At 36.9% G+C, this 17435-nt stretch overlaps 1 protein-coding gene across 4 annotated transcripts in view; it reads left to right on the forward strand.

Annotated features, from left to right (window-relative positions):
• Nucleotides 1-17435, forward strand: part of ATL2 (atlastin GTPase 2) — a 67695-nt gene that overhangs the window by 26709 nt on the left and 23551 nt on the right. For 3 of the 4 annotated variants that reach the window (XM_065929418.1, XM_065929421.1, XM_065929419.1), the window contains exon 2: nucleotides 2086-2330. The exons of the other annotated variant lie outside the window; for it this stretch is intronic. In XM_065929418.1, coding sequence (XP_065785490.1) covers nucleotides 2086-2330 — 245 coding nt within the window. The remainder of the gene's footprint in view (nucleotides 1-2085; nucleotides 2331-17435) is intronic. 4 annotated transcript variants of the gene reach the window in all.

Raw genomic sequence — 17435 nt, forward strand, 5'->3', positions numbered from 1 at the left:
TTCTTGACCTAGGGATCGAACCTGTATCTCTTATGTCTCCTGCATTGGCAGGCAAATTCTTTACTACTGGTGTCACCCTTTGAAATTGCTTGGTCTTTGTATTGTTACTGTTTGCAGCACCTTTTGAAATAGTGTTGATTTTACTTTGTACAGTTAAATGTGCCTCATAGAGTGAAGGTAGAGGCTGTAATGTGCATGCATACTCAGTCGCTCTATTGTGTCCAACTTCTTGTGATCCCATGGAATGTAGCCTGCCAGGGTTCCCTGTCCGTAGAATGTTTCAGGCAAGAATACTGGAGTGGGTTGCCATTTCCTCCTCCAGGGGATCTTCCCAACCAGTGGTTGAACCTGCATTGGCAGGTGGATTCTTTATCACTTTGCCACCTGGGAAGCCTGAAGTCTCTAATAGTCTTTGGAAATCACATAATCTAGATGTTTCTTTTTGTAAAGAGACTGGAAATTCATTAATGTAGGTATGTAATTTTTGCTCTGAGAATAGTGTCTTTGTGGGCTGATATTGGAACACTAAGAGTGTGCCACTCCTCGGCTGTCTTCTCCTCTGAGAGGAGAGGCTGTCGTTGAGTTGAACGTAGTAGATGCTATATATTTCCTTAGATTGGAAACTGGCCCTTAGTAGACAAGCTCAAGGGGGAGAGTCTCTTACAGACATTGATGTGGGAAAGGATAAGACCCCGAGGAGTGTACTAGTGGGGTCAAGCAGTTGATGGGGAAGAAAGGCAGAGGAGGTATTATTGTACAAAGCCTCTGAAACTAGCTAAGTTGTGTCCAACCCTTCTGTGACCTCATGAACTGTAGCCTGCCAGGCTCCACGGTCCATGGGATTTCCCAGGCAGGAATACTGGAGTGGGTTGCCATTTCCTTTACCAAGTGGTCTTCCCAACGCAGAGATTTTAACCTGCGTCTCTTGCATTGGCAGGCAGGCTCTTTACCACTGAGCCACCAGGGAAGCCGAAACTAGCAATTAGGTGGGTTTAAAAGAACAATAGGAAAAAAAAAAAAAAATAGGGAACCAAATAGAAACCTAAACTTTAGAAAATTCTCTCTTCTGTTACATATTCTATTGTTACTTTTTCATCACCATTCAGTAAAGTTCTTCTGCAAAGGTTAACTTCTTTTTGTGTGCTGGGTGAACAAAAGAGTTTAGATAGCTGTTTCTTAGTGAAAATCGCTCAGTTGTGTCCAGCTCTTTGCCACCCCATGGACTATACAGTACATGGAATTCTTCAGGCCAAAATACTAGAGTGGGTGGCCTTTCCCTTCTCCAGGGGATCTTCGCAACCCAGGAATCGAACTGGGGTCTCCTGCATTGCAGGCGGATTCTTTACCAACTGAACTAGCTGTTTCTTAGGAGTTATGTAATTTGAAGCAGTATCTATGGTGTTTGGTGAGAAAGGGTCCTAGAGGCAAATGAAACTGTCCCTCACTAATTGTCCTTCTTGTGTCTTTGTGTCTTCCACTAAAACATTAATCATGTGCTTTGTTTTAATAAGGAAGGCTATTCTTCTATGTAACTTTTATTAAATTAGGACCCATTAGCTTTATCATGTGCCATTTTAGAAAACTTTTTAGGATCTTAACAATTATATATATATGTATATGCTTATATATATACACACACACATAAATAAATAAATATATATATTTTAGTCTTTGTACCTTGGAATTATTTCCAAGTGAGTCTGGGGGGAAGAATGGAATATGAATTATTAGGTGAAATTGATAGTTTCTGTGTGCATACAGTAGCAGAAGTTGTTTACAGATGAATACAGTGTTCAAGAACAGTGCTGCTCACATTTAGCTGTGAAGACTTAATTGAGGCCATATTTCGTATTACTGCTTATCTGTATATATAGTAGGAAAGTGACTGGTATTCTTGGTCCTGTCTAATATTATGGAGGGAGTGAGACGTTCAGTATGTAGTTGAGCATCACTTTTGTAACTATTTCCAAGTGACCTATAATGGTGAAGAAATTATTTGAAATTTTGCTTTAGTTGTGGTCCTTTAGGAAAAAGTGTAGAATGCAGGAATTAAAGTAACCTGTTTCTCTCTTTTTTTAACTCTAGGTGAGAATTATGAAGATGATGACCTAGTAAACTCTGATGAGGTTATGAAGAAACCATGTCCAGTACAGATTGTTCTTGCACATGAAGATGACCATAACTTTGAGCTTGATGAAGAAGCTTTGGAGCAGATATTACTACAGGAGCACATACGAGATCTAAACATAGTAGTGGTATCCGTGGCAGGAGCTTTTCGTAAAGGGAAATCATTCCTACTGGACTTCATGCTTAGATATATGTATAACAAGGTGAATAGTGTCTTTTAAATTGAACCAAGTTAAAAACAAAAATTACCAGCCAGTCTTGTTTAAAAATAATAGATAAAAAGCAATAAGAACTGTATCTTTAGTTTTAAAAAATATAGTTCTTGAAGACTTCTCAGTTAAGATAGTAATGTAAGTTTGTTTGAGCTCTTGATTCTTCTTCATCTCCCATCTCCATAATTCCTCTTTGCAGGTAGTACATATTGAGGTATATGATTGAGCACCTGTGTTCAATGTGTTCCAAGCATTGTAACTCTAACTCAGAATGTCTGAGTATACTTTAAATTTCCTGAGTATTGTTCAGTCTCTCCTTTTTTGTATTTCCTCACACCTTCCCCTTCTTGATCACCTTTGCAGTAATGGGTGAAGTAGGCTGATAGAGACTTCTGAAAAGGTATACTTATGCTCCTCAAATAAGGAGGAGCATAAAAAATTCTCCTTTAGAGAATTTTTCTTTTTGAGGTTAGATTCAGTCCCTTAAAGTGACTTCCATGGCCTTCCATGATCTCTAAGCCTCATTCCTTGCCTCTGTAGTTTTTGCAGTTCCTTGACTATGTCATATTATCTCTCAGCTGTTGCTATATTGTTGGCTTATCTTTTCATTGGAAGCCTTCCATGATTTCTAAGACTATGTTATGACTGTATGGCTCAGGTTATGTGTTGCATTGATACTACTTTAGTTACTTATTTTTCCTGGCTAGTGTAGCGTCTGTCAGGAGTGGCCTTATCTTGATTACCATATCTCTCGTGCCTGGCACAGTAATTGACCCATAGTAAGCACTTATTTTCTATTTTGACTAATGAATCACCCTTTCTATTTTCACTTTTTGACAGTTGTTATTTTCCAGACAATTGTTATTTCCTTCCCTTTCCCTGACTTCGACTTTCTCCCCTGGAAAAAAAGCAAAAAAAAAAAAAATTTTCCTCCGACTTGAGTCAGAATATTTTTCTACTAGTTGAAAGTTGGGCTGAGGGAATGAGAGTTTGATAGGAACCAAGAAGGAGGAATTGAAATTTTGGAGTGGAACACTTAGTGGGGAATGGCTTTATAGGAAGAGGCTTTAGATGTTCAGAAGGCCACATGAAGGTGCTAGAAGTAACACGTAGAATTATGTAATTGTCTAAGCATCTGTCATGGTGTTGATCTTTACGAATTCTGTGTAAATCTGCAACTGGCTGTGTATGTGCCTTGAGATTAAGTAATAAGGCAAACATTCCTAGTTGATTTTCCAGGAAGCTTTTCAGTATTCTTTTTGTAGGAATCTCTTCAGGCATACTTAAATACACCTGAGTATCAAGGATGTAATTCATGTTGAAGAATACTGTTTTGCAGAAGTTGGGAGTTGAGAAAGATACAGTAAAGTTTTTCCACTTAAACTTGATTATTTTCCAGAATTTTATATCTGAAATAGAGAAATGTATAATGACTTATTCTTTAAAAAAAAAAAAGAAAAAAAGACTGTACATTTAAAGATGATGAATTTCTGTATTTTGAGGCTTTAACTTCTTAAGTTAGCTTGTGTATTATTATATCTATCTGTGTCTGAGCTGTTCACTGCAAGTGTGTTTGATTTCAAGTAGATAGAACATTTGATAGAACGTTAGAAGGGGAAGGAAACTTAAATCACTTGTCTAGCAAGTTTCACCTTAGGTCCAATTTCTTATTTGATCTCTGATCAGTTAGTAGTGGCTGTTCAGAGGGGGAGTAGCAGCCCACACATGTGTCATATTTGTTATCTCTGAGCTAATAGACTGTGTAGAACCTTACACATTGTTGTAGCCTTCTCAGTTAATATCTTCAAAGGTAACTACTATTCTGAATTCTCACCACAGGCTAATTTTGTCTGTTTTTGAACTTCACATGAATGAAATCATGCCATAGGGTTTATGTTTGGTTTATTTCATTAACATATCTGTGAACTACCCATGTTTTTGCATCTGTGATAGTCCATTGTTTTTGTTACTTTGGTATTCCATTATATGATTATACCACATTTTAAAAATCCATTTAATTGTCAATGGATAATCTTAATAAGTTTTGGTAAGCTGATTTTTGAATCACATGTTTCCAAAGAAAAGTAGATTACTCTGTTGTCAGTAGAATTGCTAGAAAAATGTTGATCAAGTGGTCATATAAAAGTGATTCCAGTTTCAAGAATCAGTTTAGGAAGGTAGAAACTTAATGTAGTAGAATTAAATTAGTAAAACTTAATTTTTGGGATATATTGAACACTAAGTAATGGGAGCTGTTACTGAACTGTTCTAGATAAGGATTCCTAATCCTTTATAGAGTTGCTTCTGTTTTTAAATATTTCTTGTTTTTTTAAATTTATTTTTAATCATTCCTTATTTTTTAAAAAACTTCTGTGAACAATTTTTAATGTATAAAAGTAGACAGTGAATGCCCATGTACTTAATAATTTTTAGCAAAAAGTGATTTTAATTCTTTTAAGATTTCGCTCCATTTCTTTTTCTTGGTAAATTTATTTGTTGAAAAATTTGATTGTTGGTATTATAGTTTCCCAGTCTGGGTTTGCTGATTTTACCCCATTGATGCAGTTTTCTTGTTCTTTAGTTTTGTGAATTTCCTGTAAATTGTTAGTTGAACCTAGATCAGGCTCAGGATTGACATTTTGGCAAGAACATTTCATAGATGATATTTTCTTCTATGAGGAGGCACATGTTATCTTTTCACGTAACAGTTTTTGAATCTTTATTGATTTCTGGTTATTCTGATTACTAAGCATTTAATAGGTATTACCTCAGTATTCATAGTAACACTATGGAGTTGTATTAGTATTTCAACTTGGAGTTGAAGAATGAAACTCAGAGTATGTGGTACAGCTGGGATTCCAAGCCAGGCAATTTGATGCCAAAGCCTTTATTCTAAAAACTATTATGTAAAATGTTGTTTGGTCCATTTATATACTTACACTCCATTGTTCTTTTTTAAGTGTTTACTTTTCATTGTTTACTTGAGAAATTGAAATAGACTGACAAGAGTACATGCCTGATAACTTTTCTTGCTGCCCACTGGTATCTGTGCTTAATAAGTAAGAGAATTTTGACTCTGTTTATATCATAATTGCTGCTGCTAAGTCACTTCAGTCGTGTCCAACGCTGTGCGACCCCATAGACGGCAGCCCACCAGGCTCCCCCGTCCCTGGGATTCTCCAGGCAAGAACACTGGAGTGGGTTGCCATTTCTTTCTCCAATACATGAAAGTGAAAAGTGAAAGTGAAGTTGCTCAGCTGTGTCCGACTCTTAGTGACCCCATGGACTGTAGCCTACCAGGCTCCCCCGTCCCTGCGATTCTCCAGGCAAGAGTACTGGAGTGGGTTGCTATTGCCTTCTCCATCATAATTGCTAGTGGCACTTTAAGGGGAGTTATCTATAGTTTTTATTCTTTTCCATTTTAAGAACTGCTCCCAGAACTTCTTTCAGAGATAAAGAATAGGAACTATCTTTAAGGATTGTATGTGCTGCTACATATAATTTGCCAAAAGCACAACTATGTCAGGATCAGTATATAGGATATTGAACTTGGTTTTACTTTTTTGTCTAAGGCTAATAATATCTGAGATTAAGACTTGGAAGTGTTAATCCATGAAAAAAACTTGGTTTCTTCTGCTTTCTAAGAAAGAAATGTATTTAGAGGAAGAATAATGCTTATATAAGTTTCTTCCTAGGGTCACTTTTATTATTATTATTATTTTGTGGTGTAAGTTAAATTTACCAATGTATGTAAGCCTTAATACAGCCAGTAAATTTTTCATTGAGTTATACTTTTGTGACCACTGCCACTCAGATAAAGAAAAGCAGCACTTTCAGCACTCCAGAAGGCTTTCTTGTTCTTTCTCCTACTTATTACTATCTCTAGCTGTCAGGAACCACTGCTGTTGTGACTTAAATCACCATCGATCAGTTTTGTCTACTTTTGAATTTCATATAAATGTAATCATAAAATGTGCACTCATGTCTGATTTCTTTCACTTAATATTGAGTCTAAGAGATTCATGTTGTTGTATGTATCAGTAATTGTTTTTTTTGATTGCCGAGTGATATTTTATTGGATGAAGATAACAGAGGCCTGGAAAAGGTCAGTTTTTATTCCAATCCCAAAGAAAGGCAATGCTAAAAGAATGCTCAAACTACTGCACAATTGCACTCATCTCACACGCTAGTAAAGTAATGCTCAAATTCTCCAAGCCAGGCTTCAGCAATATGTGAACCATGAACTTCCAGAAATTCAAGCTGGTTTTAAAAAAAGCAGAGGAACCAGAAATCAAATTGCCATCTGCTGGATCATCGAAAAAGCAAGAGTTTTCCAGAAAAACATCTGTTTCTGCTTTATTGACTATGCCAAAGCCTTTGACTATGTGAATTACAGTAAACTGTGGAAAATTCTGAAAGAGGTGGGCATACCAGACCACCTGACCTACCTCTGGAGGAATCTGTATGTAGATCAGGAAGCAACAGTTAGAACTGGACATGGAACAACAGACTGGTTCCAAATCGGGAAAGGAGTACGTCAAGGCTGTATACTGCCACCCTGCTTATTTAACTTACATGCAGAGTACATCATGAGAAACGCTGGGCTGGATGAAGCACAGACTGGAATCAAGATTACCGGGAGAAGTATCAATAACCTCAGATATGCAGATGACACCTCTCTTATGGCAGAAATTGAAGAACTAAAGAGCCTCTTGATGAAAGTGAAAGAGGAGAGTGAAAAAGTTGGCTTAAAACTCAACATTCAGAAAACTAAGATCATGGTATCTGGTCCCATCACTTCATGGCAAATAGATGGGGAAACGGTGGAAACAGTGACAGACTTTAATTTTTGGGGGCTCCAAAATCACTGCAGATGGTGACTGCAGCCATGATATTAAGAGACGCTTACTCCTTGGAAGGAAAGTTATGACCAACCTAGACAACATGTTAAAAAGCAGAGACATTACTTTGCTAACAAAGGCCCGTCTAGTCAAGGCTATGGTTTTTCCATTAGTCAAGTATGGATGTGAGAGTTGGGCTATAAAGAAATCTGAGCGCCGAAGAATTGATGCTTTTGAACTGTGGTGTTGGAGAAGACTTGAAAGTCCCTTGGACTGCAAGGAGATCCAACCAATCCATCCTAAAAGAGATCAGTCCTGAGTGTTCATTGGAAGGACTGATGTTGAAGCTGAAGCTCCAGTATTTTGGCCACCTGATGCAAACAGCTGACTCATTTGAAAAGACCCTGATGCTGGGAAGGATTGGGGGTGGGAGGAGAAGGGGATGACAGAGGATGAGATGGTTGGATGGCATCACCAACTCGATGGACATGGGTTTGTGTAAACTCCAGGAGTTGGTAATGGACAGGGAGGCCTGGCGTGCTGCAGTCCATGAGGTTTCGGAGAGTCAGACGTGACTGAGTGACTGAACTGAACTGAATTGACAGACTTATGGGTTGTTTGTAATTTTTGTTTGTTATGGATCAAGCTATAATGAATGTTCTTATAAAAGTCTTGGTGATGTAAGCACTTACTTCTGTTGAGTTTATACCCAGGAGTAGGAATGTTAGGATCAAAATTTTTTCAGTAGTGGTTTTTAATCAATTTTGTACTCCCATCAGCGATGTAAAGACTTAGAGTTCCTTTACATTTTATAAAACAGTAGTGTCATTTAGCCATTCTGATAGATGTGCATTTTTAAAATTTTAAGGCATCACTTTGTTCAGGTTCATATGCTCATAAAATTGCCAGATTTGATATAGAAGTTTATCTTATTCATTTAATTATTGCTTTAACTGAATTTGCTTTTGAATATTTCACCTATTCCAAGTGATACACTGAATATAACTTATGTAACAAACTGCTGAAATTTAAGATTTGAAATTGTTACTATTTTTGCTTATTAAGAAGCAGGTAGAACTTGGTCAGAGTTTTAAGTTTCAGTAAGGAAAAATAAAAGTTGGTGGGCTTATTTGTCTGCTGAAAATACGCTAAAGTGTTGGGTATAGAGGTTATGTGGACTATTGACTACTTTCTTTCTGTTAGCATATTAGATTTTCCCTCCTTGATTTCTGAATTGTATATTTCTGTTCTTTCATATGCAGATTTAAAATTAGTGTAATTTCACTTAGAAAGCTTCACCAAATGTTGGCAAAGCCAGAGGAATCAGAAACAGATGACATGGAGGAGGCTACAATACGTTGTTCAAAGTCCTTATTGCCATGTTTTAGGAGGGCCTTTCTTGGTTGCATTTCTGAATCTATTCCCTGAAAATGTTCTGTCATCTGTAGCCTTTGAAATAGCTTTCTAGCTTTAAGCCCCAAATGTATGTACTGCCTGTTTTGTGATATCAAAAGTATTATACCTATGTTATCACTTATTTCAGTTTTGTACTTGAGAGAGCATTAATTATTTTTTCCAGTAGACCTTTTCCTACTCCAAAGTATTTGTTCTTATAAATGAAAACTTGCTGTCTCTAAAATAGTTGACTTTTTTAATGAGGTCATTTATTGACGGATATCTCAAGTAATAACTGTTGTACATAAGCACCAATTAAACACCAGCTTTAAAACAGTTGGGGAGTTAAAACAATTTTATAGAATTCAAGTTCCTTAATACAAACTTTTTTTGAAGGAGAAAGAAATTTTTAAATGATTAACTCCCTGCTTTATTCCCCTATTCCCTCTGGGACAGTTTTGATGTTTGACTCATGAATTCTAGTTTAAGATTTCTTTTTTCTCACTCTTTAAAACATTTTTTTTTCTTGCACGTTTCTTTCTTTCTTTTTATAGTTAATAGGATGTATTTTCTATAGACGCTTTAGAGAATGTTCACTGTAATCCTTTTGTCAAGAAGCAAGTTAAAATAATAGAATTAATACCACATTGCAGTAATATATGGACATTTAACAGAACCGCCAGTGGACCATTCTTTTTCCTCTTAGACTTTTGTAGTGTTATAGGGTGGGTTTTGTATGACTGGAAGTCTTTTGTTAAGTTCCTGTACTAAGTGTACTTGATACTTTGTTTTTCTTTTAAAAGCTTTATTGAGGTATGGTTAACATATAATGTATAATTTCATCTACTTGAAACCTGTAATATACAGTCCCATGATTTTAGTATATTCACAGTTGTATAATCATCATCACAATAAATTTTAGAACCTTTTTATCACCTGAGAATGAAAAATATGAAGCCCTGTACCTTTTAAGCTGTTAACCCACCGATGCCCTATAACCTCTTCTCCCAGCCTCTTGCCCTAAGGAACTATAATCTTATTTTCTGTCTCTCTGCTTCTGCCTATTCTGCATACATGTAAATGAAATCATGTAATATGTTGTCTTTTGTGACTTGTTTCTTTCACTTAGCATAATGTTTTAAATGTTTGTTTAAACATGCTAACATTACTGGTGCTTCCTTCCTTCTTAAGAATGAATACCATTCTGTTGTATAGATATATTTCATTTTCTTTATCCATTCATTGTTAGTGGGTTGTCTCCACCTTTGGCTTATGACTAATGCTATTATTATGAATATGTTAATATAACATTTTTACTAATTATATATGTAGTACATTAATATGTAATAATGAATGGTAATGGTATGATATAAGGGTTTAGCTTCATTCTTTTGGATCCCAGCACATGTGCTTTTGGATGTGCTTGTTCCAGCACCGTTTGTTGGAAAGGCTGTTTCCCCATTGAATGCTCTTGGCACCCTTGTTGACAATTAGTTGATCTTAGACATGTGACTTTATTTCTGCACTCTCAATTCTATTGCATTGGTCTGTTCTTATGCCAGTACTAGAATGTCTTGATTACTGTTGCTTTGTAGTAAGTTTTCAAAACAGGAAATGAATTCTCTTATTTTTTTATTTTTCTTTTTTCAAGATTGTTCTAGGTCTGTTCTAGGTCCCTTGCAGTTCGGTATGAATTTTGGACTTAGCCTGTCAGTTTCTATGGGAGGTTAGTTGGGATTATGTTGGTGATTGGACTGACTATAAAAAATCAGTTTGGGTAATATTGTCTGAATATTAAGCATTTTGATCTTTGAACATGGCATGTTTTTCCATTTGTGTGGGTCGTCTTTAATTTCTTTCAAAAAAGTTTTGTAGTTTGTATTTTTTATACTTTTGTTAAATTTGCTCCTTATTTGATGATGTTATAAATAGAATTGTTTTCTTAATTTCATTTTTAGGTTGTTCATTGCAAGTATACAGTTGATATTTTTATGTTGATCTTTTATCCTGCAATCTTGTTTAACTCATTTATTCATTCCAGTAGCTTTTTAGTGGACTTTTAAAATGTTTTCTATACATATATACAAGACCACATCATCTGTAAATATAGTTTTTCTTTTTTCCCTTCCAGTCTGAATACCTCTTATCTCTTTTTCTTGGCTGATTGTCCTAGCTAGAATCTCTAGTACAATGATGAATACAGGTGATAAGGGCATATCTTCTTATCTCTTTCCTAACCTTTAGGGAGAAACACCTAGGTTTTCACCACTGTGTATGATGCTAGCTGTAGAATTTTTTTGGAGATATTGTTAAGTTCAGGAAGTTCTCTCTTTCTAAGACAGTTTTTGTTTGCTTTTTTAATCATGAATGGACATTGGATTTTATCAGATGCCTGACAAATATGAATAGATGCAGATCTATTCATATGATCATATGGTTTTTCTTTAGTTTGTTGATGTGATCATTTCAGTTCAGTCTCTCAGTTGTGTCTGACTCTTTGTGACCCCATGGACTGCAGCATGCGAGGCTTCCCTATCCGTCACCAACTCCCGGAGCCTGCTCAAACTCATGTCCATTGAGTCGGTAATGCCATCCAATTACCTTATCCTCTGTTGGCCCCTTCTGCCATCAGTCATTCCCAATATCAGGGTCTTTTCAAATGAGTCAGTTCTTCGCATCAGGTGGCCAAGTATTGGAGCTTCAGCTTCAACATCAGTCCTTCCAATGAGTATTCAGGACTGACTTCCTTTAGGATTGACTGGTTGGATATCCTTGCAGTCCATGGGACTCTCAAGAATCTTCTCTAACCACAGTTCAAAAGCATCAATTCTTGGGTGCTCAGCTTTCTTTATAGTCCAACTCTCACATCCATACATGACTGATGGAAAAACCATAGCTTTGATTATATAGACCTTTGTTAGCAAAGTAATTTCTCTGCTTTTTAATATGCTGTCTAGGTTGGTCATGACTTTTCTTCCAAGGAGCAAATGTCTTTTAATTTCATGGCTGCAGTCACCGTCTGCAGTGATTTTGGAGCCCCCAAAATGAAGTCTGTCACTGTTTCCATTGTTTCCCCATCTATTTCCCATGAAGTGATGGGACTAGATGCCATGATCTTAGTTTTCTGAATGTTGAGTTTTAAGCCAACTTTTTCACTCTCCTCTTTCACTTTCATCAAGAGACTCTTTAGTTCTTTATCGCTTTCTACCATAAGGGTGGTGTCGTCTGTGTATCTGAGTTTACTGATATTTCTTCTGGCAATCTTGATACCAGCTTGTGCTTCATCCAGTCCAGCATTTCGCATGATATACTCTGCATATAAGTTAAATAAAAAGAGTGACAGTATACAGCCTTGAGGTACTCCTTTTCCTATTTGGAACCAGTCTCTTGTTCCATGTCCAGTTCTAGCTTTTGCTTCTTGACCTGCATACAGATTTCTCAGGTGGCAGGTCAGGTGGTCTGGTATTCCCATCTCTTTTAAGAATTTTTTCCACAGTTGTAATCCTCACAGTCAGAGGCTTTGGCATAGTCAGTACAGCAGAAATAGATGTTTTTCTTGAACTCTCTCACTTTTTCAGTGAAATGGATCATATTAATTTTTTGAATGTTGAGTTAGCCTTCCATTCATAGAATAGTCCACTTAGTTGTGGTATATAATTCTTTTTATACATTGTTGGATTCAATTTTCTAATATTTTGTTGACTATTATTATATCTATATTCCTGAGATATATTGGTCTTTAGTTTTCTTTTTTTGTAATGTCTTCATTTGGTTTTGATATTAGGATAGCACTGGCCTCATAGAATGAATTAGGAAGTATTCCCTCTGCTTCTATTTGTTGGAAAAGTTTAGCGAGAACTAGTATTTTATCATTTCTTCCTTAAATGTTTGGTAGAACTTAGCAGGGAAACTGAACTTGGTTCATTCTTTTTTGAAGGTTATTATTGATTAAATTTCATTAGTAGATACAGACCTATTCAGATGATATATTTTTTTCTCATGTGAATTTGGTAGTTTATGTCTTACAAATAATCAGTCCATTTCAAGTCAGTTTTCAAAATTGTGGGCATAGAATTATTCTTAATCTTTTATTATCTTTCTAAAGTCCATGAAATTAGTAGTTTTGACTCCTCTGATTTCTGATATTTTTAATGTATCTTCCGTCTCTCAAATCAATTTTATTGATCTTTTTAAAGGACCAGCTTTGGTTTGATTATTTTTTTTCCCTGTTGTCTTGATATCCTGTTTTCTTGTGTTCAGTGTTATTAAGGTTTCTGCTGTAATTTTATTCTGCTTCTTTATGTTAAATTATTCTTCTAGTTTTGGTTTTAGATATTTTTCCTAATATGTGCACCCAGTTCTATAAAGTCTTTTCTAATCATTGCTGTCGCTGCATTTCACATATTTTCATCAGTTGTTTTTCTCATTTTCATTTAGTTCAAAATACTTAAAAATTTCTCTTGGGATTTTTTTTGACCCGTGTGTTATTTAGAAGTATGTTATGTAAACTCCTACTATTTATTTTGGGGTTTTCCAGCTTTGTTTACATTATTGGTCTCTAGTTTAATTCATTTGTGGTCTGAGAGCATGCTTTGTATGATCTGTTCTTTAAGGTTTATTTTAAGTTGTGTTTTAAAACCCAGGGTTCTATTTGGGGGAATGTTCTGTATGAGACTGAGAGGAATGTGTATTCCATTGTTGGATGAAGGAATCTCTAAGATCAGTTAGATCTGCGTGAATGTTGGTGCTGTTCAGTTCAGCTGTATCCTTGAACGTGAAAGTCACTCAGTCGTGTTTGACTCTTTGCAACCATGGACTCTGTAGTCCATGAAATTCTCCAGGCCAGAATACTGGAGTGGGTAGCCTTTCCCTTCTTCAGGGGATCTTCCCAATCCAGTTATCAAACCCAGGTCTCCCACATAGCAGGTGAATTCTTCACCAGCTGAGCTACAAAGGAAGCCCAAGAATACTAGAGTCGGTAGCCTATCCCTTCTCCAGTGGGTCTTCCCCACCCAGGAATTGAACCAGGGTCTCCTGCATTGCAGGCGGATTCTTTACCAACTGTACCATCAGGGAACTGATAGTTTGTCTTCTGGATCCGTCAATTCCTGATTGAGGGGTGTTGAAGTCTCCAAGTGTAATAACAGATTTTCTTGTTTCTCCTTGGAATTCAGTTTTTTCCTCATACATTTTGATGCTTTCTTATTAAACACATATACATTGAAGATTGTCAAGTTTTTCCAGAGAAATGACTCCTTTTATCATTATGTATTACCACTCTTTATCCTGATAATTTCCTTGTCTTAAAGTCAGCTCTGTCTGAAATTAGTGTAGCTACTCTAGGTTTTATTTGATTAGTGTTCAGTTCAGTTCAGTCAGTCGTGTCTGACTCTTTGTGACCCCATGAATCACAGCACGCCAGGCCTCCCTGTCCATCACAAACTCCCAGAGTTTACTCAAACTCATGCTCATCAAGTCGGTGATGCCATCCAACCATCTCATCCTCTGTTGTCCCCTTCTCCTCCTGCCCCGAGCCCCTCACAGCATCAGGGTCTTTTCCAATGAGTCAACTCTTCGCATGAGGTGGCCAAAGTATTAGAGTTTCAGCTTCAGCATCAGTCCTTCCAATGAACACCCAGGACCTATCTCCTTCAGGATGGACTGGTTGGATCTCCTTGCAGTCCAAGGGACTCTCAAGAGTCTTCTTCAACACCACAGTTCAGAAGCATCAATTTTTTGGTGCTCAGCTTTCTTCACAGTCCAACTCTCACATCCATACATGCATGACCACTGGAAAAAAAACCATAGCCTTGACCAGACGGACCTTTGTTGGCAAAGTAATGTCTCTGCTTTTTAATATGCTGTCTAGGTTGGTCATAACTTTCCTTCCAAGGAGTAAGCGTCCTTTAATTTCATGGCTTCAGTCACCATCTGCAGTGATTTTGGAGCCCCAAAAAATAAAGTCTGACACTGTTTCCACTGTCTCCCCATCTATTTCCCATGAGGTCATGGGACCAGATACCATGATCTTAGTTTTCTGAATGTTGAGCTTTAAGCCAACTAGCATTGTATATCTTTCTCCATTCCTTTTCTTTATGTTTAAACTGGACTTTTTGTGGACAGCGAATAGTTGGATTTAATTTTAATCCAGTGACAGTTTCTTTCATTTAATTGGTTTACTTCATCATGCATGTCTAAAGTGATTATTGATACTTGTTATATTTGTTGGTTCTTTTTTATTCTCTTTTTCTGCCTTCTTTAGCTTTAATTGACTATTTTATATGATTCCACATTCTATTCTTGCTTAGTGTATCTATTATATTTATTTAAATATTAAAAAGTCTATTGCCCGGAGTTTGCAATATACATTTAGAACGGATCTAAGTTTGCTTTTAGAATATTACTGTACTGCTTTATGGGTAGTATGGGTACCTTATGACAGAGTATTTCCATTGCCTCCCTGCTATACCTTATGTTTTTAATTTCCTCTTTATATGTACCATAATCACCTAATACATTGTTGCAAGTAGCACTTTGGACACACTGTTGTCTATTAGATGAATTAAGAGAAAGAAGAATAAAAGATTTTCTTGTCTTTCTCTGATATTCTTTTATGTATATGTCTGAGTTTCCAGCCTGTATTATTTTCTTTCTTTGTGAAGAACTTTTAACATTTCTTGCAAGGCAGGTGTACTGGTGACAACCTCCTTCATTTTTTATCTAAGGGAGAATTTATTTCTCCTTCACTTTTGTAGGATAACTTTACTGGATACAGAATTTTAGGTTGGTGGCTTTTTTCTTTTAACACTTGACATATTTCATTCCATTCTCTTCCTGTTTGTATGGTTTCAGACGAGAAGTCCAAAGTGATTCTTATTGTTCCTTGTTCCTGTAAGTGTTTTTGTCTTTGTTTTCTTTTGGGATTTCCTTTTAGTCTTTGTCATTTTTCAGTTAGGCTCTGATATGCCTGGTATAGATCTTTTGGTATTTATCCTGTTTGGTGTTATCTGATTGTCTTAGATCTGTTCTTTAGTATTTGTCATTAATTTCAGAAAATTCTCAGCCATTATTACCATTAAATTGAAAACACTTGCTCCTTGGAAGAAAAGTCATGACCAATCTAGACAGCATGTTAAAAGGCAGAGATACTACTTTGCTGACAAAGGTCTGTCTAGTCAAAGCTATGTTTTTTCCAGTAGTCATGTGTGGATGTGAGAGTTGGACTATAAAGAAAGCTGAGCACCGAAGAATTGATGCTTTTGAACTGTGGTGTTGGGGACGACTCTTGAGAATCCCTTGGCCTGCATGGAGATCCAACCAGTCAATCCTAAAGGAAATCAGTCCTGAATATTCATTGGAAGGACTGATGCTGAAGCTAAAACTTCAATACTTTGGCCACTGGTGTGAAGAACTGATTTATTTGAAAAGACCCTGATCCTGGGAAAGATTGAAGGCAGGAGGAGAAGGGGCTGACAGAGGATGAGATGATTGGATGGCATCACCAACTCAATGGACATGAGTTTGAGCAAGCTCCAGGAGTTGGTGATAGGCAGGGAAGCCTGGTGTGTTGCAGTCAATGGGGTGGCAGAGTCAGACAAGACTGAGTGACTGAACTGAATTGATTACTTCTGGTGTTTCTTTTATGCCTTTTCCCCTCCTTCTTGTATTCCCATTATACCTATTTACTGGTTTAGTCACTCAGTCATGTCCGACTCTTTATGACCCCATGGACTATAGCCCACCAGGCTCCTCTGTCCATGGGCTTTTCCAGGCAAGAATACTGGAGTGGGTTGCCATCTCCTCCTCCAGAAGACCTTCCCCACCCAGGGATCGAACCCACATCGCCTGCACTGCAAGCAGATTCTTTACCACTGAGCCACCAGGGAAGCCATACCTATTTACACCTTTTTGCAGTTGTCCCACAGTTCTTGAATAGTCTCCTTTGTTATTCTTATCCTTTTTTGTCTATGCATTTCAGTTTGGGAAGTTTCTGTTGATACATGCTTATGTTCACTGATTCTTTTGTTGATGTGTCCAGTCTGTGGATAAGTATATTAAAAGTGAAAGTTGCTCAGTCATGTCCGACTCTTTGTGACCCCAGGGACTATACAGTCCATGGAGTTCTCAAGGCCAGAATACTGGAGTGGGTAGCATTTCCCTTCTCCAGCGGATTTTCCCAACCCAGGGATTGAACCCAGGTCTCCGCATTGCAAATGGATTCTTTACCAGCTGAGCTACAAGGGAAGCCCAGGTATATTAAAGATATTCTTTATTTCTATAATAGTATTTTTTCTATCTAGCATTTTCTTTTGATTCTTAGAGTTTCCATCTCTCTGCTTCCATTACTTGTTTTTCACAGTTTCCACTTTTTAAAATTAGAGCTTTTATGATATTTACCTTACTTACTTTAAATTTCCTGTCTAATATTTCAAAATCTGCATCATACCTGAGTTTGATTCTTATGGTTGCTTTGTCTCATCAGTCTGTTTTTCCTCACCTTTTGACATGGCTTATACTTATCAGACATGAACTATCAGAAAATAGGAACTGAGAGTTAAGCTTTTACTGTGAAGTTTTATGTTAATCTAGTTCTAGCCCAGAGATTGTTTAATGTTTTCTGCCACTTTAGATCCCAGAGACTTCAGTATTCTCTCCCCCCCTCCATTGTCCTTGGGTTTCTCTGAGAACTCCATAAATAGAATCTGTGTCTTGCTACTTTGTCGGTTGTAATCCACTGAGTGATGTGGTAATGTGTGTGCGTGAGGAGAGCTTTATCATTTTATGATTAAATCTCAGTTTTGTAAGTGGACCTGAGTCCCTGGGCTGTGACCTTCAGAAATGTTCTCAGCCTTAGCAAATT

This window comes from Muntiacus reevesi, chromosome 3, assembly GCF_963930625.1.
Source record: "Muntiacus reevesi chromosome 3, mMunRee1.1, whole genome shotgun sequence".
In the NCBI taxonomy this organism is placed as follows: domain Eukaryota; kingdom Metazoa; phylum Chordata; class Mammalia; order Artiodactyla; family Cervidae; genus Muntiacus; species Muntiacus reevesi.